The 25,843-nt window shown below is 47.4% G+C and overlaps 1 protein-coding gene and 3 long non-coding RNA genes across 10 annotated transcripts in view; 1 reads left to right on the top strand and 3 right to left on the bottom strand.

Annotated features, from left to right (window-relative positions):
- The window catches only part of heatr5b (HEAT repeat containing 5B), a 151,887-nt gene that overhangs the window by 2,331 nt on the left and 123,713 nt on the right, over positions 1–25,843 (bottom strand). The window contains exons 37-38 of the mRNA XM_052496616.1: positions 15,023–15,174; positions 12,436–12,649 (exon numbers count right to left, since the gene is read on the bottom strand). Of these exons, the coding sequence (XP_052352576.1) occupies positions 12,436–12,649; positions 15,023–15,174 (366 nt within the window). The remainder of the gene's footprint in view (positions 1–12,435; positions 12,650–15,022; positions 15,175–25,843) is intronic.
- Positions 4,855–11,300, bottom strand: LOC127915893 (uncharacterized). Of its 3 annotated transcripts, none has more exons than XR_008092812.1 (3): positions 11,253–11,300; positions 7,271–8,845; positions 4,855–6,914 (listed from the first exon to the last, which is right to left on the bottom strand). It is a non-coding gene; the product is annotated as an uncharacterized LOC127915893 (long non-coding RNA). The 3 variants fall into 3 exon arrangements; XR_008092821.1 differs by lacking the exon at positions 11,253–11,300 and adding an exon at positions 10,405–10,991 and having other exon boundaries at positions 7,271–8,575; XR_008092817.1 differs by lacking the exon at positions 11,253–11,300 and having other exon boundaries at positions 7,271–7,435; positions 7,600–8,902.
- Positions 12,706–15,013, top strand: LOC127915903 (uncharacterized). 5 transcript variants are annotated; one of them, XR_008092890.1, is made up of 5 exons: positions 12,706–12,811; positions 12,908–12,999; positions 13,196–13,287; positions 13,384–13,479; positions 13,526–15,013. It is a non-coding gene; the product is annotated as an uncharacterized LOC127915903 (long non-coding RNA). The 5 variants fall into 5 exon arrangements; XR_008092885.1 differs by having other exon boundaries at positions 13,384–15,013; XR_008092887.1 differs by lacking the exon at positions 13,384–13,479 and having other exon boundaries at positions 13,480–15,013.
- Positions 16,994–25,413, bottom strand: LOC127915908 (uncharacterized). Its single transcript, XR_008092893.1, has 3 exons — positions 24,835–25,413; positions 20,823–21,186; positions 16,994–17,216 (listed from the first exon to the last, which is right to left on the bottom strand). It is a non-coding gene; the product is annotated as an uncharacterized LOC127915908 (long non-coding RNA).

The following is a 25,843-nucleotide window of genomic DNA, read 5'->3' on the forward strand; positions in this document are numbered from 1 at the left end:
ACCCCAGACCTGAACTCTCACAGTCCAGCTGCTCTACTCCACACCGAGTCTAAAACCCCAGACCTGAACTCTCACAGTTCAGCTGCTCTACTCCACACAGAGTCTAAAACCCCAGACCTGAACTCTCACAGTCCAGCTGCTCTACTCCACACCGAGTCTAAAACCCCAGACCTGAACTCTCACAGTCCAGCTGCTCTACTCCACACCGAGTCTAAAACCCCAGACCTGAACTCTCACAGTCCAGCTGCTCTACTCCACACCGAGTCTAAAACCCCAGACCTGAACTCTCACAGTCCAGCTGCTCTACTCCACACCGAGTCTAAAACCCCAGACCTGAACTCTCACAGTTCAGCTGCTCTACTCCACACCGAGTCTAAAACCCCAGACCTGAACACTCACAGTTCAGCTGCTCTACTCCACACCGAGTCTAAAACCCCAGACCTGAACTCTCACAGTCCAGCTGCTCTACTCCACACCGAGTCTAAAACCCCAGACCTGAACTCTCACAGTTCAGCTGCTCTACTCCACACCGAGTATAAAACCCCAGACCTGAACTCTCACAGTTCAGACTACCACTCCCCTCCACACAGAGTCTACAACCCCAGACCTGAACTCTCACAGTTCAGCTGCTCTACTCCACACCGAGTCTAAAACCCCAGACCTGAACTCTCACAGTTCAGCTGCTCTACTCCACACCGAGTCTAAAACCCCAGACCTGAACTCTCACAGTTCAGCTGCTCTACTCCACACCGAGTCCCCAGACCTAAAACCCCAGACCTGAACTCTCACAGTTCAGCTGCTCTACTCCACACCGTCTAAAACCCCAGACCTGAACTCTCACAGTTCAGCTGCTCTACTCCACACAGAGTCTAAAACCCCAGACCTGAACTCTCACAGTTCAGCTGCTCTACTCCACACCGAGTCTAAAACCCCAGACCTGAACTCTCACAGTTCAGCTGCTCTACTCCACACCGAGTATAAAACCCCAGACCTTAAGTCCAGACTAACACTCCCCTCCACACAGAGTCTAAAACCCCAGACCTTAAGTCCAGACTAACACTCCCCTCTACTCCACACCGAGTCTAAAACCCCAGACCATAAGTCCAGACTACCACTCCCCTCCACACAGTCTAAAACCCCAGACCATAAATCCAGACTACCACTCCCCTCTACTCCACACCGAGTCTAAAACCCCAGACCTGAACTCTCACAGTTCAGACTACCACTCCCCTCCACACAGAGTCTAAAACCCCAGACCTGAACTCTCACAGTTCAGCTGCTCTACTCCACACCGAGTCTAAAACCCCAGACCTGAACTCTCACAGTTCAGCTGCTCTACTCCACACCGAGTCTAAAACCCCAGTCCTGAACTCTCACAGTTCAGCTGCTCTACTCCACACCGAGTCTAAAACCCCAGACCTGAACTCACAGTTCAGCTGCTCTACTCCACACCTGAGTCTAAAACCCCAGACCTGCAGACTACCTCAGAACTCTCTACAGTCAGCTGCTCTACTACACCGAGTCTAAAACCCCAGACCTGAACTCTCACAGTTCAGCTGCTCTACTCCACACCGAGTCTAAAACCCCAGACCTGAACTCTCACAGTTCAGCTGCTCTACTCCACACAGAGTCTAAAACCCCAGACCTGAACTCTCACAGTTCAGCTGCTCTACTCCACACCGAGTCTAAAACCCCAGACCTGAACTCACAGTTCAGCTGCTCTACTCCACACCGAGTCTAAAACCCCAGACCTGAACTCTCACAGTTCAGCTGCTCTACTCCACACCGAGTCTAAAACCCCAGACCTTACCTCACAGTTCACTAGTCTCACAGTTCAGCTGCTCACTAGACTACCTGCCGTCCCTCCAGAGTCTAAAACCCCAGACCTGAACTCTCACAGTTCAGCTGCTCTACTCCACACCGAAAACCCCAGACCTGAAGTCTCACAGTTCAGCTGCTCTACTCCACACCGAGTCTAAAACCCCAGACCTGAACTCTCACAGTTCAGCTGCTCTACTCCACACCGAGTCTAAAACCCCAGACCTGAACTCTCACAGTTCAGCTGCTCTACTCCACACCGAGTCTAAAACCCCAGACCTGAACTCTCACAGTTCAGCTGCTCACTCCACACCGAGTCTAAAACCCCAGACCTGAACTACAGTTCAGCTGCTCTAAGTCACTCCCAGACTGAACTCCACAGTTCAGCTGCTCTACTCTAAAACCCCAGACCTTAAGTCTAAAACCCCAGACTACTCCCCTCTACTCCACACCGAGTCTAAAACCCCAGACCATAAGTCCAGACTACCACTCCCCTCCACACAGAGTCTAAAACCCCAGACCATAAATCCAGACTACCACTCCCTCTACTCCACACCGAGTCTAAAACCCCAGACCTGAACTCTCACAGTTCAGCTGCTCTACCTCCACACAGTCTAAAACCCCAGACCTGAGACTACCACTCCTACTCCACACCGAGTCTAAAACCCCAGACCTGAACTCTCACAGTTCAGACTCTACACTCCCTCTCACACTTTGCTCCACACCGAGTCTAAAACCCCAGACCTGAACTCTCACAGTTCAGCTGCTCTACTCCACACCGACTACCTGAACTCTCACAGTTCATGGTCTACTCACACAGAGTCTAAAACCCCAGACCTGAACTCTCACAGTTCAGCTGCCTACTCCACACCGAGTCTAAAACCCCAGACCTGAACTCTCACAGTTCAGCTGCTCTACTCCACACCGAGTCTAAAACCCCAGACCTGAACTCTCACAGTTCAGCTGCTCTAGACACAGAGTCTAAAACCCCCCCTGAACTCTCACAGTTCAGCTGCTCTACTCCACACCGAGTCTAAAACCCCAGACCTGAACTCTCACAGTTCAGCTGCTCTACTCCACACCGAGTCTAAAACCCCAGACCTGAACTCTCACAGTTCAGCTGCTCTACTCCACACCGAGTCTAAAACCCCAGACCTGAACTCTCACAGTTCAGCTGCTCTACTCCACACCGAGTCTAAAACCCCAGACCTGACCTGAACTCTCTCCACACCCAGTCTAAACGTGACCCCAGACTACCTGACTCTCCCTAACAGAGTCTAAAACCCCAGACCTGAACTCTCACAGTTCAGCTGCTCTACTCCACACAGAGTCTAAAACCCCAGACCTGAACTCTCACAGTTCAGCTGCTCTACTCCACACAGAGTCTAAAACCCCAGACCTGAACTCTCACAGTTCAGCTGCTCTACTCCACACCGAGTCTAAAACCCCAGACCTGAACTCTCACAGTTCAGCTGCTCTACTCCACACCGAGTCTAAAACCCCAGACCTGAACTCTCACAGTTCAGCTGCTCTACTCCACACCGAGTCTAAACCCCAGACCTGAACTCTCACAGTCTACACTCTAAAACCCCAGACCTGAACTCTCACAGTTCAGCTGCTCTACTCCACACCGAGTCTAAAACCCCAGACCTGAACTCTCACAGTTCAGCTGCTCTACTCCACACCGAGTCTAAAACCCCAGACCTGAACTCTCACAGTTCAGCTGCTCTACTCCACACCGAGTCTAAAACCCCAGACCTGAACTCTCACAGTTCAGCTGCTCTACCTCCACACCGAGTCTAAAACCCCAGACCTGAACTCTCACAGTTCAGCTGCTCTACTCCACACCGAGTCTAAAACCCCAGACCTGAACTCTCACAGTTCAGCTGCTCTACTCCACACCGAGTCTAAAACCCCAGACCTGAACTCTCACAGTTCAGCTGCTCTACTCCACACCGAGTCTAAAACCCCAGACCTGAACTCTCAAGTTCAGCTGCCCAGACCCCCAGACCTGAACTCTCACAGTTCAGCTGCTCTACAGAGTCCAGACCTACTCTCACAGTTCAGCTGCTCTACTCCACACCGAGTCTAAAACCCCAGACCTGAACTCTCACAGTTCAGCTGCTCTACTCCAAACCCCAGACCTGAACTCTCACAGTTCAGCTGCTCTAAAACCCCAGACCTGAACTCTCACAGTTCAGCTGCTCTACTCCACACCGAGTCTAAAACCCCAGACCTGAACTCTCACAGTTCAGCTGCTCTACTCCACACCGAGTCTAAAACCCCAGACCTGAACTCTCACAGTTCAGCTGCTCTACTCCACACCGAGTCTAAAACCCCAGACCTGAACTCTCACAGTTCAGCTGCTCTACTCCACACCGAGTCTAAAACCCCAGACCTGAACTCTCACAGTTCAGCTGCTCTACTCCACACCGAGTCTAAAACCCCAGACCTGAACTCTCACAGTTCAGCTGCTCTACTCCACACCGAGTCTAAAACCCCAGACCTGAACTCTCACAGTTCAGCTGCTCTACTCACCGCTAAAACCCCATCCTGAACTCTCACAGTTCAGCTGAGTCTAAAACCCCAGACCTGAACTCTCACAGTTCAGCTGCTCTACTCCACACCGAGTCTAAAACCCCAGACCTGAACTCTCACAGTTCAGCTGCTCTAACACCGAGTCTAAAACCCCAGAAACCTCTGGTCTCACACCGAGTTCCAGACTAACACTCTCTACTCCACACAGAGTCTAAAACCCCAGACCATAAGTCAGACTACCACTCCCCTCCACACAGAGTCTAAAACCCCAGACTACCACTCCCTCTACTTCACACCGAGTCTAAAACCCCAGACCATAAGTCCAGACTACCACTCCCCTCCACAGTCTAAAACCCCAGACCATAAATCCAGACTACCACTCCCCTCTACTCCACACCGAGTCTAAAACCCCAGACCTTAAATCCAGACTACCACTCCCCTCTACTCCACACAGAGTCTAAAACCCCAGACCATAAGTCCAGACTACCACTCCCCCTCTACTCCACACAGAGTCTAAAACCCCAGACCATAAGTCCAGACTACCACTCCCCTCTACTCCACACCGAGTCTAAAACCCCAGACCTTAAATCCAGACTACCACTCCCCTCTACTCCACACAGAGTCTAAAACCCCAGACCATAAGTCCAGACTACCACTCCCCTCTACTCCACACCGAGTCTAAAACCCCAGACCTGAACTCTCACAGTTCAGCTGCTCTACTCCACACAGAGTCTAAAACCCCAGACCTGAACTCTCACAGTTCAGCTGCTCTACTCCACACAGAGTCTAAAACCCCAGACCTGAACTCTCACAGTTCAGCTGCTCTACTCCACACCGAGTCTAAAACCCCAGACCTGAACTCTCACAGTTCAGCTGCTCTACTCCACACCGAGTCTAAAACCCCACACCTGAAATCTCACAGTTCAGCTGCTCTACTCCACACAGAGTCTAAAACCCCAGACCTGAACTCTCACAGTTCAGCTGCTCTACTCCACACCGAGTCTAAAACCCCAGACCTGAACTCTCACAGTTCAGCTGCTCTACTCCACACCGAGTCTAAAACCCCAGACCTGAACTCTCACAGTTCAGCTGCTCTACTCCACACCGAGTCTAAAACCCCAGACCTGAACTCTCACAGTTCAGCTGCTCTACTCCACACCGAGTCTAAAACCCCAGACCTGAACACTCACAGTTCAGCTGCTCTACTCCACACAGAGTCTAAAACCCCAGACCTGAACTCTCACAGTTCAGCTGCTCTACTCCACACCGAGTCTAAAACCCCAGACCTGAACTCTCACAGTTCAGCTGCTCTACTCCACACCGAGTCTAAAACCCCAGACCTGAACTCTCACAGTTCAGCTGCTCTACTCCACACCGAGTCTAAAACCCCAGACCTGAACTCTCACAGTTCAGCTGCTCTACTCCACACCGAGTCTAAAACCCCAGACCTGAACTCTCACAGTCCAGACTACCACTCCCCTCCACACCGAGTCTAAAACCCCAGACCTGAACTCTCACAGTTCAGCTGCTCTACTCCACACCGAGTCTAAAACCCCAGACCTGAACTCTCACAGTTCAGCTGCTCTACTCCACACCGAGTCTAAAACCCCAGACCTGAACTCTCACAGTTCAGCTGCTCTACTCCACACCGAGTCTAAAACCCCAGACCTTAAGTCTCACAGTTCAGCTGCTCTACTCCACACCGAGTCTAAAACCCCAGACCTGAACTCTCACAGTTCAGCTGCTCTACTCCACACCGAGTCTAAAACCCCATACCTGAACTCTCACAGTTCAGCTGCTCTACTCCACACCGAGTCTAAAACCCCATACCTGAACTCTCACAGTTCAGCTGCTCTACTCCACACCGAGTCTAAAACCCCAGACCTGAACTCTCACAGTTCAGCTGCTCTACTCCACACCGAGTCTAAAACCCCAGACCTGAACTCTCACAGTTCAGCTGCTCTACTCCACACCGAGTCTAAAACCCTGGACCTTAAGTCCAGACTAACACTCCCCTCCACACAGAGTCTAAAACCCCAGACCATAAGTCCAGACTACCACTCCCCTCCACACAGAGTCTAAAACCCCAGACTACCACTCCCCTCTACTTCACACCGAGTCTAAAACCCCAGACCATAAGTCCAGACTACCACTCCCCTCCACACAGTCTAAAACCCCAGACCATAAATCCAGACTACCACTCCCCTCTACTCCACACCGAGTCTAAAACCCCAGACCTTAAATCCAGACTACCACTCCCCTCTACTTCACACCGAGTCTAAAACCCCAGACCATAAGTCCAGACTACCACTCCCCTCCACAGTCTAAAACCCCAGACCATAAATCCAGACTACCACTCCCCTCTACTCCACACCGAGTCTAAAACCCCAGACCTTAAATCCAGACTACCACTCCCCTCTACTCCACACAGAGTCTAAAACCCCAGACCATAAGTCCAGACTACCACTCCCCTCTACTCCACACAGAGTCTAAAACCCCAGACCATAAGTCCAGACTACCACTCCCCTCTACTCCACACCGAGTCTAAAACCCCAGACCTTAAATCCAGACTACCACTCCCCTCTACTCCACACCGAGTCTAAAACCCCAGACCTGAACTCTCACAGTTCAGCTGCTCTACTCCACACCGAGTCTAAAACCCTGGACCTTAAGTCCAGACTAACACTCCCCTCTACTCCACACAGAGTCTAAAACCCCAGACCATAAGTCAGACTACCACTCCCCTCCACACAGAGTCTAAAACCCCAGACTACCACTCCCCTCTACTTCACACCGAGTCTAAAACCCCAGACCATAAGTCCAGACTACCACTCCCCTCCACAGTCTAAAACCCCAGACCATAAATCCAGACTACCACTCCCCTCTACTCCACACCGAGTCTAAAACCCCAGACCTTAAATCCAGACTACCACTCCCCTCTACTCCACACAGAGTCTAAAACCCCAGACCATAAGTCCAGACTACCACTCCCCTCTACTCCACACAGAGTCTAAAACCCCAGACCATAAGTCCAGACTACCACTCCCCTCTACTCCACACCGAGTCTAAAACCCCAGACCTTAAATCCAGACTACCACTCCCCTCTACTCCACACAGAGTCTAAAACCCCAGACCATAAGTCCAGACTACCACTCCCCTCTACTCCACACCGAGTCTAAAACCCCAGACCTGAACTCTCACAGTTCAGCTGCTCTACTCCACACAGAGTCTAAAACCCCAGACCTGAACTCTCACAGTTCAGCTGCTCTACTCCACACAGAGTCTAAAACCCCAGACCTGAACTCTCACAGTTCAGCTGCTCTACTCCACACCGAGTCTAAAACCCCAGACCTGAACTCTCACAGTTCAGCTGCTCTACTCCACACCGAGTCTAAAACCCCACACCTGAAATCTCACAGTTCAGCTGCTCTACTCCACACAGAGTCTAAAACCCCAGACCTGAACTCTCACAGTTCAGCTGCTCTACTCCACACCGAGTCTAAAACCCCAGACCTGAACTCTCACAGTTCAGCTGCTCTACTCCACACCGAGTCTAAAACCCCAGACCTGAACTCTCACAGTTCAGCTGCTCTACTCCACACCGAGTCTAAAACCCCAGACCTGAACTCTCACAGTTCAGCTGCTCTACTCCACACCGAGTCTAAAACCCCAGACCTGAACACTCACAGTTCAGCTGCTCTACTCCACACAGAGTCTAAAACCCCAGACCTGAACTCTCACAGTTCAGCTGCTCTACTCCACACCGAGTCTAAAACCCCAGACCTGAACTCTCACAGTTCAGCTGCTCTACTCCACACCGAGTCTAAAACCCCAGACCTGAACTCTCACAGTTCAGCTGCTCTACTCCACACCGAGTCTAAAACCCCAGACCTGAACTCTCACAGTTCAGCTGCTCTACTCCACACCGAGTCTAAAACCCCAGACCTGAACTCTCACAGTCCAGACTACCACTCCCCTCCACACCGAGTCTAAAACCCCAGACCTGAACTCTCACAGTTCAGCTGCTCTACTCCACACCGAGTCTAAAACCCCAGACCTGAACTCTCACAGTTCAGCTGCTCTACTCCACACCGAGTCTAAAACCCCAGACCTGAACTCTCACAGTTCAGCTGCTCTACTCCACACCGAGTCTAAAACCCCAGACCTTAAGTCTCACAGTTCAGCTGCTCTACTCCACACCGAGTCTAAAACCCCAGACCTGAACTCTCACAGTTCAGCTGCTCTACTCCACACCGAGTCTAAAACCCCATACCTGAACTCTCACAGTTCAGCTGCTCTACTCCACACCGAGTCTAAAACCCCATACCTGAACTCTCACAGTTCAGCTGCTCTACTCCACACCGAGTCTAAAACCCCAGACCTGAACTCTCACAGTTCAGCTGCTCTACTCCACACCGAGTCTAAAACCCCAGACCTGAACTCTCACAGTTCAGCTGCTCTACTCCACACCGAGTCTAAAACCCTGGACCTTAAGTCCAGACTAACACTCCCCTCTACTCCACACCGAGTCTAAAACCCCAGACCATAAGTCAGACTACCACTCCCCTCCACACAGAGTCTAAAACCCCAGACTACCACTCCCCTCTACTTCACACCGAGTCTAAAACCCCAGACCATAAGTCCAGACTACCACTCCCCTCCACACAGTCTAAAACCCCAGACCATAAATCCAGACTACCACTCCCCTCTACTCCACACAGAGTCTAAAACCCCAGACCTTAAATCCAGACTACCACTCCCCTCTACTCCACACCGAGTCTAAAACCCCAGACCTTAAATCCAGACTACCACTCCCCTCTACTCCACACAGAGTCTAAAACCCCAGACCATAAGTCCAGACTACCACTCCCCTCTACTCCACACAGAGTCTAAAACCCCAGACCATAAGTCCAGACTACCACTCCCCTCTACTCCACACCGAGTCTAAAACCCCAGACCTTAAATCCAGACTACCACTCCCCTCTACTCCACACAGAGTCTAAAACCCCAGACCATAAGTCCAGACTACCACTCCCCTCTACTCCACACCGAGTCTAAAACCCCAGACCTGAACTCTCACAGTTCAGCTGCTCTACTCCACACAGAGTCTAAAACCCCAGACCTGAACTCTCACAGTTCAGCTGCTCTACTCCACACAGAGTCTAAAACCCCAGACCTGAACTCTCACAGTTCAGCTGCTCTACTCCACACCGAGTCTAAAACCCCAGACCTGAACTCTCACAGTTCAGACTACCACTCCCCTCCACACAGAGTCTAAAACCCCAGACCTGAACTCTCACAGTTCAGCTGCTCTACTCCACACCGAGTCTAAAACCCCACACCTGAAATCTCACAGTTCAGCTGCTCTACTCCACACAGAGTCTAAAACCCCAGACCTGAACTCTCACAGTTCAGCTGCTCTACTCCACACTGAGTCTAAAACCCCAGACCTGAACTCTCACAGTTCAGCTGCTCTACTCCACACCGAGTCTAAAACCCCAGACCTGAACTCTCACAGTTCAGCTGCTCTACTCCACACCGAGTCTAAAACCCCAGACCTGAACTCTCACAGTTCAGCTGCTCTACTCCACACCGAGTCTAAAACCCCAGACCTGAACTCTCACAGTTCAGCTGCTCTACTCCACACAGAGTCTAAAACCCCAGACCTGAACTCTCACAGTTCAGCTGCTCTACTCCACACCGAGTCTAAAACCCCATACCTGAACTCTCACAGTTCAGCTGCTCTACTCCACACCGAGTCTAAAACCCCAGACCTGAACTCTCACAGTTCAGCTGCTCTACTCCACACCGAGTCTAAAACCCCAGACCTGAACTCTCACAGTTCAGCTGCTCTACTCCACACCGAGTCTAAAACCCCAGACCTGAACTCTCACAGTCCAGACTACCACTCCCCTCCACACAGAGTCTAAAACCCCAGACCTGAACTCTCACAGTTCAGCTGCTCTACTCCACACCGAGTCTAAAACCCCAGACCTGAACTCTCACAGTTCAGCTGCTCTACTCCACACCGAGTCTAAAACCCCAGACCTTAAGTCTCACAGTTCAGCTGCTCTACTCCACACCGAGTCTAAAACCCCAGACCTGAACTCACAGTTCAGCTGCTCTACTCCACACCGAGTCTAAAACCCCATACCTGAACTCTCACAGTTCAGCTGCTCTACTCCACACCGAGTCTAAAACCCCATACCTGAACTCTCACAGTTCAGCTGCTCTACTCCACACCGAGTCTAAAACCCCAGACCTGAACTCTCACAGTTCAGCTGCTCTACTCCACACCGAGTCTAAAACCCCAGACCTGAACTCTCACAGTTCAGCTGCTCTACTCCACACCGAGTCTAAAACCCTGGACCTTAAGTCCAGACTAACACTCCCCTCCACACAGAGTCTAAAACCCTGGACCTTAAGTCCAGACTAACACTCCCCTCTACTCCACACAGAGTCTAAAACCCCAGACCATAAGTCCAGACTACCACTCCCCTCCACACAGAGTCTAAAACCCCAGACTACCACTCCCCTCTACTTCACACCGAGTCTAAAACCCCAGACCATAAGTCCAGACTACCACTCCCCTCCACACAGTCTAAAACCCCAGACCATAAATCCAGACTACCACTCCCCTCTACTCCACACACCGAGTCTAAAACCCCAGACCTTAAATCCAGACTACCACTCCCCTCTACTCCACACAGAGTCTAAAACCCCAGACCATAAGTCCAGACTACCACTCCCCTCTACTCCACACACCGAGTCTAAAACCCCAGACCATAAGTCCAGACTACCACTCCCCTCTACTCCACACACAGAGTCTAAAACCCCAGACCATAAGTCCAGACTACCACTCCCCTCTATTCCACACCGAGTCTAAAACCCCAGACCTTAAGTCCAGACTAACACTCCCCTCCACACAGAGTCTAAAACCCCAGACCATAAGTCCAGACTAACACTCCCCTCTACTCCACACAGAGTCTAAAACCCCAGACCATAAGTCCAGACTACCACTCCCCTCCACACAGAGTCTAAAACCCCAGACTACCACTCCCCTCTACTCCACACCGAGTCTAAAACCCCAGACCTTAAATCCAGACTACCACTCCCCTCTACTCCACACAGAGTCTAAAACCCCAGACCATAAGTCCAGACTACCACTCCCCTCTACTCCACACAGAGTCTAAAACCCCAGACCATAAGTCCAGACTACTACTCCCCTCTACTCCACACACCGAGTCTAAAACCACAGACCATAAGTCCAGACTACCACTCCCCTCTACTCCACACACCGAGTCTAAAACCCCAGACCATAAGTCCAGACTACCACTCCCCTACTCTCTACCCCAGACCTCCACACACACCGAGTCTAAAACCCCTTAGACCCACTCCCCTCTACTCCACACACCGAGTCTAAAACCCCAGACCTTAAGTCCAGACTACCACTCCCCTCTACTCCACACAGAGTCTAAAACCCCAGACCATAAGTCTAGACTACCACTCCCCTCTACTCCACACACCGAGTCTAAAACCCCAGACCATAAGTCCAGACTACCACTCCCCTCTACTCCACACAGAGTCTAAAACCCCAGACCTTAAGTCCAGACTACCACTCCCCTCTACTCCACACACTTTATAGGGAGATGTGTACCTCTACCAGGTTACCCAACTCAAATAGGACACCAGGAAGACAACTCAATTATGTTCTCACTAGTAGTTTCTCTATCCTGAAAGTCAGATTTTTTTACAAACTCTTAGATGTCCCTGCGTGATCTTTACTCGGGAATAAAACCAATAGAATCTGGAATCTGGCAGAGAAAACCCATCTGACCCTTTGAATGAATGGATATTTTCAGGAGTAAAATAATGAAGGGAATAAACTAGATCTAGATTGGGTTTATCGGAGGTCAACATTTGATCGAGATGCTTGTGCCCCACATTCAGGCCATGGTGGTACGATTCCTCTGCCATGCCCACTAGGTTCTCCAGAACCCCGATGCCCTCCTGTACGGCCCTGCAGGTCCGTGACCGTTTTAACCCTGTGTGTACAGCATTGCTACCAACGGTACATACGGTTCTGTTCCTCTGCCATGCCCACTAGGTTCTCCAGAACCCTGATGCCCTCCTGTACGGCCTGCAGCTCCGTGACCGTGCCTGGGCGACTCCTCTCCACCCCCTTCAGTTTCTCCACCATAAGCGGCGCCAGGGCGTGGATGTAGGGGGTGGATAACGCACGGCTGGGGTGCTGGAACACGGACAGGAGGAGCTGGTAACACCGCGCCTGGACCTGAGAGGGAGAAACAGATTACTGACATTCAGGGACAAATGGAGACTGGTGGGGGGATAAAGAAAAGAGACAATAGACATTAAAGGGGTCAGAGGAGTTCAACACTTTAGTGAAGCAGTGCGTGTGTGTGTGCGTGAGTACCCAGGGGTCAGAGGAGATGAGGTGGTGTGTGTGTGTGCGTGAGTACCCATGGGTCAGAGGAGATGAGGTGGTGTGTGTGTGTGTGTGCGTGAGTACCCAGGGGTCAGAGGAGATGAGGTGGTGTGTGTGTGTGCGTGAGTACCCAGGGGTCAGAGGAGATGAGGTGGTGTGTGTGTGTGCGTGAGTACCCAGGGGTCAGAGGAGATGAGGTGGTGTGTGTGTGTGTGTGTGCGTGAGTACCCAGGGGTCAGAGGAGATGAGGTGGTGTGTGTGTGTGTGTGCGTGAGTACCCAGGGGTCAGAGGAGACGAGGTGGTGTGTGTGTGTGCGTGAGTACCCAGGGGTCAGAGGAGACGAGGTGGTGTGTGTGTGTGTGCGTGAGTACCCAGGGGTCAGAGGAGATGAGGTGGTGTGTGTGTGTGCGTGAGTACCCAGGGGTCAGAGGAGATGAGGTGGTGTGTGTGTGTGCGTGAGTACCCAGGGGTCAGAGGAGATGAGGTGGTGTGTGTGTGTGTGTGCGTGAGTACCCAGGGGTCAGAGGAGATGAGGTGGTGTGTGTGTGTGTGTGCGTGAGTAGGGGTCAGAGGAGATGAGGTGGTGTGTGTGTGTGCGTGAGTACCCAGGGGTCAGAGGAGATGAGGTGGTGTGTGTGTGTGTGTGCGTGAGTACCCAGGGGTCAGAGGAGATGAGGTGGTGTGTGTGTGTGCGTGAGTACCCAGGGGTCAGAGGAGATGAGGTGGTGTGTGTGTGTGTGTGCGTGAGTACCCAGGGGTCAGAGGAGATGAGGTGGTGTGTGTGTGTGTGTGCGTGAGTACCCAGGGGTCAGAGGAGATGAGGTGGTGTGTGTGTGTGTGTGCGTGAGTACCCAGGGGTCAGAGGAGACGAGGTGGTGTGTGTGTGTGCGTGAGTACCCAGGGGTCAGAGGAGACGAGGTGGTGTGTGTGTGTGTGTGCGTGAGTACCCAGGGGTCAGAGGAGATGAGGTGGTGTGTGTGTGTGCGTGAGTACCCAGGGGTCAGAGGAGATGAGGTGGTGTGTGTGTGTGCGTGAGTACCCAGGGGTCAGAGGAGATGAGGTGGTGTGTGTGTGTGTGTGCGTGAGTACCCAGGGGTCAGAGGAGATGAGGTGGTGTGTGTGTGTGTGTGCGTGAGTACCCAGGGGTCAGAGGAGACGAGGTGGTGTGTGTGTGTGCGTGAGTACCCAGGGGTCAGAGGAGACGAGGTGGTGTGTGTGTGTGTGTGCGTGAGTACCCAGGGGTCAGAGGAGATGAGGTGGTGTGTGTGTGTGTGTGTGTACCCAGGGGTCAGAGGAGACGAGGGGGTGTGTGTGTGTGTGTGCGTACCCAGGGGTCAGAGGAGACGAGGCGGTGTGTGTGAGTGTGTGTGTGCGTACCCAGGGGTCAGAGGAGACGAGGCGGTGTGTGTGTGTGTGTGTGTGTGTGCATACCCAGGGGTCAGAGGAGATGAGGCGGTGTGTGTGTGTGTGTGTGCGTACCCAGGGGTCAGAGGAGATGAGGCGGTGTGTGTGTGTGTGTGTGCGTACCCAGGGGTCAGAGGAGATGAGGCGGTGTGTGTGTGTGTGCGTACCCAGGGGTCAGAGGAGATGAGGCGGTGTGTGTGTGTGTGTGTGTGCGTACCCAGGGGTCAGAGGAGATGAGGCGGTGTGTGTGTGTGTGTGTGTGCGTACCCAGGGGTCAGAGGAGACGAGGCGGTGTGTGTGTGTGTGTGTGTGCGTACCCAGGGGTCAGAGGAGACGAGGTGGTGTGTGTGTGTGTGCGTGAGTACCCAGGGGTCAGAGGAGACGAGGCGGTGTGTGTGTGTGTGCCTGTGTGCATGAGTCCTCAGGGTTCAGAGGAGACGAGGTGGTGTGTGTGTGTGTGCGTGAGTACCCAGGGGTCAGAGGAGACGAGGCGGTGTGTGTGTGTGTGCCTGTGTGCATGAGTCCTCAGGGTTCAGAGGAGACGAGGTGGTGTGTGTGTGTGTGCGTACCCAGGGGTCAGAGGAGATGAGGTGGTGTGTGTGTGTGTGTGTGTACCCAGGGGTCAGAGGAGACGAGGCGGTGTGTGTGAGTGTGTGCGTACCCAGGGGTCAGAGGAGACGAGGAGGTGTGTGTGTGTGTGTGTGTGTGCATACCCAGGGGTCAGAGGAGATGAGGCGGTGTGTGTGTGTGTGTGTGTGTGTGCGTACCCAGGGGTCAGAGGAGATGAGGCGGTGTGTGTGTGTGTGTGTGCGTACCCAGGGGTCAGAGGAGAGGAGTGCGTTCCTATAGCGTTCCATACAACCCTGCTGCAGCACAGTGACTCCTATGACCTCTGAACTGGCAGACAGCAGGAAGAGGGTCATGGCTGTCAGCATACTGACCTCATCCATGTTGGGACGAGACTCATCTGAGGAACACGCATTAAAGGTCAATTACAACATTATCAGCAGGCCACGGCTGGACAGCCACCGACACAGCATCCTGACACAATGGGAAGATGGGAAACACCTGGCTACCAGGAATCCTTCTAGAACCGTGTGTATGTTACCTGGTGGAGAATATTCTAGAACCGTGTGTGTGTTACCTGGTTGAGAATATTCTAGAACAGTGTGTGTATGTTACCTGGTTGAGAATATTCTAGAACAGTGTGTGTATGTTACCTGGTGGAGAATATTCTAGAACAGTGTGTATGTTACCTGGTGGAGAATATTCTAGAACAGTGTGTGTGTGTTACCTGGTGGAGAATATTCTAGAACAGTGTGTGTGTGTTACCTGGTGGAGAATATTCTAGAACAGTGTGTATGTTACCTGGTGGAGAATATTCTAGAACAGTGTGTGTGTGTTACCTGGTGGAGAATATTCTAGAACAGTGTGTGTGTTACCTGGTGGAGAATATTCTAGAACAGTGTGTGTGTGTTACCTGGTGGAGAATATTCTCGAACAGTGTGTGTGTGTGTTACCTGGTGGAGAATATTCTAGAACAGTGTGTATGTTACCTGGTTGAGAATATTCTAGAACAGTGTGTATATGTTACCTGGTGGAGAATATTCTAGAACAGTGTGTATATGTTACCTGGTGGAGAATATTCTAGAACAGTGTGTGTATGTTACCTGGTGGAGAATATTCTAGAACAGTGTGTATATGTTACCTGGTGGAGAATATTCTAGAACAGTGTGTGTGTTACCTGGTGGAGAATATTCTAGAACAGTGTGTGTGTTACCTGGTTGAGAATATTCTAGAACAGTGTGTATGTTACCTGGTGGAGAATATTCTAGAACAGTGTGTATGTTACCTGGTGGAGAATATTCTAGAACAGTGTGTGTGTTACCTGGTGGAGAATATTCTAGAACAGTGTGTGTGTGTTACCTGGTGGAGAATATTCTAGAACAGTGTGTATGTTACCTGGTGGAGAATATTCTAGAACAGTGTGTATGTTACCTGGTGGAGAATATTCTAGAACAGTGTGTGTGTTACCTGGTGGAGAATATTCTAGAACAGTGTGTATGTTACCTGGTGGAGAATATTCTAGAACAGTGTGTATGTTACCTGGTTGAGAATATTCTAGAACCGTGTGTGTGTGTTAACTGGTGGAGAATATTCTAGAACAGTGTGTGTGTTACCTGGTGGAGAATATTCTAGAACAGTGTGTGTGTTACCTGGTGGAGAATATTCTAGAACAGTGTGTGTGTTACCTGATGGAGAATATTCTAGAACAGTGTGTGTGTGTAACTGGTGGAGAATATTCTAGAACCGTGTGTGTGTTACCTGGTGGAGAATATTCTAGAACAGTGTGTATGTTACCTGGTTGAGAATATTCTAGAACAGTGTGTGTGTTACCTGGTGGAGAATATTCTAGAACAGTGTGTATGTTACCTGGTGGAGAATATTCTAGAACAGTGTGTATGTTACCTGGTGGAGAATATTCTAGAACAGTGTGTGTTACCTGGTGGAGAATATTCTAGAACAGTGTGTGTGTTACCTGGTTGAGAATATTCTAGAACAGTGTGTGTTACCTGGTGGAGAATATTGTAGAACAGTGTGTATGTTACCTGGTTGAGAATATTCTAGAACAGTGTGTGTGTTACCTGGTGGAGAATATTCTAGAACAGTGTGTGTGTGTGTTACCTGGTTGAGAATATTCTAGAACAGTGTGTATGTTACCTGGTGGAGAATATTCTAGAACAGTGTGTGTTACCTGGTGGAGAATATTCTAGAACAGTGTGTGTTACCTGGTTGAGAATATTCTAGAAAAGTGTGTATGTTACCTGGTTGAGAATATTCTAGAACAGTGTGTGTGTTACCTGGTGGAGAATATTCTAGAACAGTGTGTGTGTTACCTGGTGGAGAATATTCTAGAACAGTGTGTGTGTGTGTTACCTGGTGGAGAATATTCTAGAACAGTGTGTGTGTTACCTGGTTGAGAATATTCTAGAACAGTGTGTATGTTACCTGGTGGAGAATATTCTAGAACAGTGTGTGTGTTACCTGGTGGAGAATATTCTAGAACAGTGTGTGTGTGTGTTACCTGGTTGAGAATATTCTAGAACAGTGTGTATGTTACCTGGTGGAGAATATTCTAGAACAGTGTGTGTGTTACCTGGTGGAGAATATTCTAGAACAGTGTGTGTGTTACCTGGTGGAGAATATTCTAGAACAGTGTGTGTACCTGGTGGAGAATATTCTAGAACAGTGTGTATGTTACCTGGTGGAGAATATTCTAGAACAGTGTGTATGTTACCTGGTGGAGAATATTCTAGAACAGTGTGTATGTTACCTGGTTGAGAATATTCTAGAACAGTGTGTGTGTTACCTGGTGGAGAATATTCTAGAACAGTGTGTGTGTGTTACCTGGTTGAGAATATTCTAGAACAGTGTGTATGTTACCGGGTGGAGAATATTCTAGAACAGTGTGTGTGTTACCTGGTGGAGAATATTCTAGAACAGTGTGTGTGTTACCTGGTGGAGAATATTCTAGAACAGTGTGTATGTTACCTGGTGGAGAATATTCTAGAACAGTGTGTGTGTTACCTGGTGGAGAATATTCTAGAACAGTGTGTATGTTACCTGGTTGAGAATATTCTAGAACAGTGTGTATGTTACCTGGTTGAGAATATTCTAGAACAGTGTGTGTGTTACCTGGTTGAGAATATTCTAGAACAGTGTGTGTGTTACCTGGTTGAGAATATTCTAGAACAGTGTGTATGTTACCTGGTTGAGAATATTCTAGAACAGTGTGTGTGTTACCTGGTGGAGAATATTCTAGAACAGTGTGTGTGTTACCTGGTGGAGAATATTCTAGAACAGTGTGTGTTACCTGGTGGAGAATATTCTAGAACAGTGTGTATGTGTGTGTGTTACCTGGTGGAGAATATTCTAGAACAGTGTGTATGTTACCTGGTGGAGAATATTCTAGAACAGTGTGTATGTGTGTGTGTTACCTGGTTGAGAATATTCTAGAACAGTGTGTGTGTTACCTGGTGGAGAATATTCTAGAACAGTGTGTATGTGTGTGTGTTACCTGGTTGAGAATATTCTAGAACAGTGTGTGTGTTACCTGGTGGAGAATATTCTAGAACAGTGTGTATGTTACCTGGTGGAGAATATTCTAGAACAGTGTGTATGTTACCTGGTGGAGAATATTCTAGAACAGTGTGTGTGTTACCTGGTGGAGAATATTCTAGAACAGTGTGTGTGTTACCTGGTGGAGAATATTCTAGAACAGTGTGTGTGTGTGTTACCTGGTGGAGAATATTCTAGAACAGTGTGTGTGTGTGTTACCTGGTTGAGAATATTCTAGAACAGTGTGTATGTTACCTGGTGGAGAATATTCTAGAACAGTGTGTATGTTACCTGGTTGAGAATATTCTAGAACAGTGTGTGTGTTACCTGGTGGAGAATATTCTAGAACAGTGTGTATGTGTGTGTGTTACCTGGTGGAGAATATTCTAGAACAGTGTGTGTGTTACCTGGTGGAGAATATTCTAGAACAGTGTGTATGTTACCTGGTGGAGAATATTCTAGAACAGTGTGTATGTTACCTGGTGGAGAATATTCTAGAACAGTGTGTATGTTACCTGGTGGAGAATATTCTAGAACAGTGTGTATGTTACCTGGTGGAGAATATTCTAGAACAGTGTGTGTTACCTGGTGGAGAATATTCTAGAACAGTGTGTATATGTTACCTGGTGGAGAATATTCTAGAACAGTGTGTATGTTACCTGGTTGAGAATATTCTAGAACAGTGTGTATGTTACCTGGTGGAGAATATTCTAGAACACTGTGTATGTTACCTGGTGGAGAATATTCTAGAACAGTGTGTGTGTGTGTTACCTGGTGGAGAATATTCTAGAACACTGTGTGTGTGTGTTACCTGGTGGAGAATATTCTAGAACAGTGTGTATGTTACCTGGTTGAGAATATTCTAGAACAGTGTGTGTGTTACCTGGTGGAGAATATTCTAGAACAGTGTGTGTGTTACCTGGTGGAGAATATTCTAGAACAGTGTGTGTGTTACCTGGTGGAGAATATTCTAGAACAGTGTGTGTGTTACCTGGTGGAGAATATTCTAGAACAGTGTGTATGTTACCTGGTGGAGAATATTCTAGAACAGTGTGTATGTTACCTGGTGGAGAATATTCTAGAACAGTGTGTGTGTTACCTGGTGGAGAATATTCTAGAACAGTGTGTATGTTACCTGGTGGAGAATATTCTAGAACAGTGTGTGTGTTACCTGGTGGAGAATATTCTAGAACAGTGTGTGTGTTACCTGGTGGAGAATATTCTAGAACAGTGTGTATGTTACCTGGTGGAGAATATTCTAGAACAGTGTGTGTGTGTGTTACCTGGTGGAGAATATTCTAGAACAGTGTGTGTGTGTGTGTTACCTGGTGGAGAATATTCTAGAACAGTGTGTATGTTACCTGGTGGAGAATATTCTAGAACAGTGTGTGTGTGTGTTACCTGGTTGAGAATATTCTAGAACAGTGTGTATGTTACCTGGTGGAGAATATTCTAGAACAGTGTGTATGTTACCTGGTTGAGAATATTCTAGAACAGTGTGTATGTTACCTGGTGGAGAATATTCTAGAACAGTGTGTATGTTACCTGGTTGAGAATATTCTAGAACAGTGTGTGTGTTACCTGGTGGAGAATATTCTAGAACAGTGTGTGTGTTACCTGGTGGAGAATATTCTAGAACAGTGTGTATGTTACCTGGTTGAGAATATTCTAGAACAGTGTGTGTGTTACCTGGTGGAGAATATTCTAGAACAGTGTGTATGTTACCTGGTGGAGAATATTCTAGAACAGTGTGTATGTTACCTGGTGGAGAATATTCTAGAACAGTGTGTGTGTATGTTACCTGGTTGAGAATATTCTAGAACAGTGTGTGTGTTACCTGGTGGAGAATATTCTAGAACAGTGTGTATGTTACCTGGTGGAGAATATTCTAGAACAGTGTGTATGTTACCTGGTTGAGAATATTCTAGAACAGTGTGTGTGTTACCTGGTGGAGAATATTCTAGAACAGTGTGTATGTTACCTGGTGGAGAATATTCTAGAACACTGTGTATGTTACCTGGTGGAGAATATTCTAGAACAGTGTGTGTGTGTGTTACCTGGTTGAGAATATTCTAGAACAGTGTGTGTGTTACCTGGTGGAGAATATTCTAGAACAGTGTGTGTGTTACCTGGTGGAGAATATTCTAGAACAGTGTGTGTGTTACCTGGTGGAGAATATTCTAGAACAGTGTGTGTGTTACCTGGTGGAGAATATTCTAGAACACTGTGTGTGTGTTACCTGGTGGAGAATATTCTAGAACACTGTGTATGTTACCTGGTGGAGAATATTCTAGAACAGTGTGTGTGTGTGTTACCTGGTTGAGAATATTCTAGAACAGTGTGTATGTTACCTGGTGGAGAATATTCTAGAACAGTGTGTATGTTACCTGGTGGAGAATATTCTAGAACAGTGTGTGTTTACCTGGTGGAGAATATTCTAGAACAGTGTGTGTGTGTTACCTGGTGGAGAATATTCTAGAACAGTGTGTATGTTACCTGGTGGAGAATATTCTAGAACAGTGTGTATGTTACCTGGTGGAGAATATTCTAGAACAGTGTGTGTGTTACCTGGTGGAGAATATTCTAGAACAGTGTGTATGTTACCTGGTGGAGAATATTCTAGAACAGTGTGTATGTTACCTGGTTGAGAATATTCTAGAACCGTGTGTGTGTGTTAACTGGTGGAGAATATTCTAGAACAGTGTGTGTGTTACCTGGTGGAGAATATTCTAGAACAGTGTGTGTGTTACCTGGTGGAGAATATTCTAGAACAGTGTGTGTGTTACCTGGTGGAGAATATTCTAGAACAGTGTGTGTGTGTTAACTGGTGGAGAATATTCTAGAACCGTGTGTGTGTTACCTGGTGGAGAATATTCTAGAACAGTGTGTATGTTACACAGTGTGTATGTTACCTGGTGGAGAATATTCTAGAACAGTGTGTATGTTACACAGTGTGTATGTTACCTGGTGGAGAATATTCTAGAACAGTGTGTGTGTTACCTGGTGGAGAATATTCTAGAACAGTGTGTGTGTTACCTGGTTGAGAATATTCTAGAACAGTGTGTGTTACCTGGTGGAGAATATTCTAGAACAGTGTGTATGTTACCTGGTTGAGAATATTCTAGAACAGTGTGTGTGTTACCTGGTGGAGAATATTCTAGAACAGTGTGTGTGTGTGTTACCTGGTTGAGAATATTCTAGAACAGTGTGTATGTTACCTGGTGGAGAATATTCTAGAACAGTGTGTGTGTTACCTGGTGGAGAATATTCTAGAACAGTGTGTGTGTTACCTGGTTGAGAATATTCTAGAAAAGTGTGTATGTTACCTGGTTGAGAATATTCTAGAACAGTGTGTGTGTTACCTGGTGGAGAATATTCTAGAACAGTGTGTGTGTTACCTGGTGGAGAATATTCTAGAACAGTGTGTGTGTGTGTTACCTGGTGGAGAATATTCTAGAACAGTGTGTGTGTTACCTGGTTGAGAATATTCTAGAACAGTGTGTATGTTACCTGGTGGAGAATATTCTAGAACAGTGTGTGTGTTACCTGGTGGAGAATATTCTAGAACAGTGTGTGTGTGTGTTACCTGGTTGAGAATATTCTAGAACAGTGTGTATGTTACCTGGTGGAGAATATTCTAGAACAGTGTGTGTGTTACCTGGTGGAGAATATTCTAGAACAGTGTGTGTGTTACCTGGTGGAGAATATTCTAGAACAGTGTGTGTGTTACCTGGTGGAGAATATTCTAGAACAGTGTGTATGTTACCTGGTGGAGAATATTCTAGAACAGTGTGTATGTTACCTGGTGGAGAATATTCTAGAACAGTGTGTATGTTACCTGGTTGAGAATATTCTAGAACAGTGTGTGTGTTACCTGGTGGAGAATATTCTAGAACAGTGTGTGTGTGTGTTACCTGGTTGAGAATATTCTAGAACAGTGTGTATGTTACCTGGTGGAGAATATTCTAGAACAGTGTGTGTGTTACCTGGTGGAGAATATTCTAGAACAGTGTGTGTGTTACCTGGTGGAGAATATTCTAGAACAGTGTGTATGTTACCTGGTGGAGAATATTCTAGAACAGTGTGTGTGTTACCTGGTGGAGAATATTCTAGAACAGTGTGTATGTTACCTGGTTGAGAATATTCTAGAACAGTGTGTATGTTACCTGGTTGAGAATATTCTAGAACAGTGTGTGTGTTACCTGGTTGAGAATATTCTAGAACAGTGTGTGTGTTACCTGGTTGAGAATATTCTAGAACAGTGTGTATGTTACCTGGTTGAGAATATTCTAGAACAGTGTGTGTGTTACCTGGTGGAGAATATTCTAGAACAGTGTGTGTGTTACCTGGTGGAGAATATTCTAGAACAGTGTGTGTGTTACCTGGTGGAGAATATTCTAGAACAGTGTGTATGTGTGTGTGTTACCTGGTGGAGAATATTCTAGAACAGTGTGTATGTTACCTGGTGGAGAATATTCTAGAACAGTGTGTATGTGTGTGTGTTACCTGGTTGAGAATATTCTAGAACAGTGTGTGTGTTACCTGGTGGAGAATATTCTAGAACAGTGTGTATGTGTGTGTGTTACCTGGTTGAGAATATTCTAGAACAGTGTGTGTGTTACCTGGTGGAGAATATTCTAGAACAGTGTGTATGTTACCTGGTGGAGAATATTCTAGAACAGTGTGTATGTTACCTGGTGGAGAATATTCTAGAACAGTGTGTGTGTTACCTGGTGGAGAATATTCTAGAACAGTGTGTGTGTGTGTTACCTGGTGGAGAATATTCTAGAACAGTGTGTGTGTGTGTTACCTGGTGGAGAATATTCTAGAACAGTGTGTGTGTGTGTTACCTGGTTGAGAATATTCTAGAACAGTGTGTATGTTACCTGGTGGAGAATATTCTAGAACAGTGTGTATGTTACCTGGTTGAGAATATTCTAGAACAGTGTGTGTGTTACCTGGTGGAGAATATTCTAGAACAGTGTGTATGTGTGTGTGTTACCTGGTGGAGAATATTCTAGAACAGTGTGTGTGTTACCTGGTGGAGAATATTCTAGAACAGTGTGTATGTTACCTGGTGGAGAATATTCTAGAACAGTGTGTATGTTACCTGGTGGAGAATATTCTAGAACAGTGTGTATGTTACCTGGTGGAGAATATTCTAGAACAGTGTGTATGTTACCTGGTGGAGAATATTCTAGAACAGTGTGTGTGTTACCTGGTGGAGAATATTCTAGAACAGTGTGTATATGTTACCTGGTGGAGAATATTCTAGAACAGTGTGTATGTTACCTGGTTGAGAATATTCTAGAACAGTGTGTATGTTACCTGGTGGAGAATATTCTAGAACACTGTGTATGTTACCTGGTGGAGAATATTCTAGAACAGTGTGTGTGTGTGTTACCTGGTGGAGAATATTCTAGAACACTGTGTGTGTGTGTTACCTGGTGGAGAATATTCTAGAACAGTGTGTATGTTACCTGGTTGAGAATATTCTAGAACAGTGTGTGTGTTACCTGGTGGAGAATATTCTAGAACAGTGTGTGTGTTACCTGGTGGAGAATATTCTAGAACAGTGTGTGTGTTACCTGGTGGAGAATATTCTAGAACAGTGTGTGTGTTACCTGGTGGAGAATATTCTAGAACAGTGTGTATGTTACCTGGTGGAGAATATTCTAGAACAGTGTGTATGTTACCTGGTGGAGAATATTCTAGAACAGTGTGTGTGTTACCTGGTGGAGAATATTCTAGAACAGTGTGTATGTTACCTGGTGGAGAATATTCTAGAACAGTGTGTGTGTTACCTGGTGGAGAATATTCTAGAACAGTGTGTGTGTTACCTGGTGGAGAATATTCTAGAACAGTGTGTATGTTACCTGGTGGAGAATATTCTAGAACAGTGTGTGTGTGTGTTACCTGGTGGAGAATATTCTAGAACAGTGTGTGTGTGTGTGTTACCTGGTGGAGAATATTCTAGAACAGTGTGTATGTTACCTGGTGGAGAATATTCTAGAACAGTGTGTGTGTGTGTTACCTGGTTGAGAATATTCTAGAACAGTGTGTATGTTACCTGGTGGAGAATATTCTAGAACAGTGTGTATGTTACCTGGTTGAGAATATTCTAGAACAGTGTGTATGTTACCTGGTGGAGAATATTCTAGAACAGTGTGTATGTTACCTGGTTGAGAATATTCTAGAACAGTGTGTGTGTTACCTGGTGGAGAATATTCTAGAACAGTGTGTGTGTTACCTGGTGGAGAATATTCTAGAACAGTGTGTGTGTGTTACCTGGTTGAGAATATTCTAGAACAGTGTGTGTGTTACCTGGTGGAGAATATTCTAGAACAGTGTGTATGTTACCTGGTGGAGAATATTCTAGAACAGTGTGTGTGTATGTTACCTGGTGGAGAATATTCTAGAACAGTGTGTGTGTTACCTGGTTGAGAATATTCTAGAACAGTGTGTGTGTTACCTGGTGGAGAATATTCTAGAACAGTGTGTATGTTACCTGGTGGAGAATATTCTAGAACAGTGTGTATGTTACCTGGTTGAGAATATTCTAGAACAGTGTGTGTGTTACCTGGTGGAGAATATTCTAGAACAGTGTGTATGTTACCTGGTGGAGAATATTCTAGAACACTGTGTATGTTACCTGGTGGAGAATATTCTAGAACAGTGTGTGTGTGTGTTACCTGGTTGAGAATATTCTAGAACAGTGTGTGTGTTACCTGGTGGAGAATATTCTAGAACAGTGTGTGTGTTACCTGGTGGAGAATATTCTAGAACAGTGTGTGTGTTACCTGGTGGAGAATATTCTAGAACAGTGTGTGTGTTACCTGGTGGAGAATATTCTAGAACACTGTGTGTGTGTTACCTGGTGGAGAATATTCTAGAACACTGTGTGTGTGTGTTACCTGGTGGAGAATATTCTAGAACACTGTGTGTGTGTGTTACCTGGTGGAGAATATTCTAGAACAGTGTGTATGTTACCTGGTGGAGAATATTCTAGAACAGTGTGTATGTTACCTGGTGGAGAATATTCTAGAACCGTGTGTATGTTACCTGGTTGAGAATATTCTAGAACAGTGTGTATGTTACCTGGTGGAGAATATTCTAGAACAGTGTGTATGTTACCTGGTGGAGAATATTCTAGAACACTGTGTATGTTACCTGGTGGAGAATATTCTAGAACAGTGTGTGTGTGTGTTACCTGGTTGAGAATATTCTAGAACAGTGTGTATGTTACCTGGTGGAGAATATTCTAGAACAGTGTGTGTGTTACCTGGTGGAGAATATTCTAGAACAGTGTGTGTGTTACCTGGTGGAGAATATTCTAGAACCGTGTGTGTGTTACCTGGTGGAGAATATTCTAGAACAGTGTGTGTGTTACCTGGTGGAGAATATTCTAGAACAGTGTGTGTGTTACCTGGTGGAGAATATTCTAGAACAGTGTGTGTGTTACCTGGTGGAGAATATTCTAGAACAGTGTGTATGTTACCTGGTGGAGAATATTCTAG

This window comes from Oncorhynchus keta, chromosome 3, assembly GCF_023373465.1.
Source record: "Oncorhynchus keta strain PuntledgeMale-10-30-2019 chromosome 3, Oket_V2, whole genome shotgun sequence".
In the NCBI taxonomy this organism is placed as follows: Eukaryota; Metazoa; Chordata; class Actinopteri; order Salmoniformes; family Salmonidae; genus Oncorhynchus; species Oncorhynchus keta.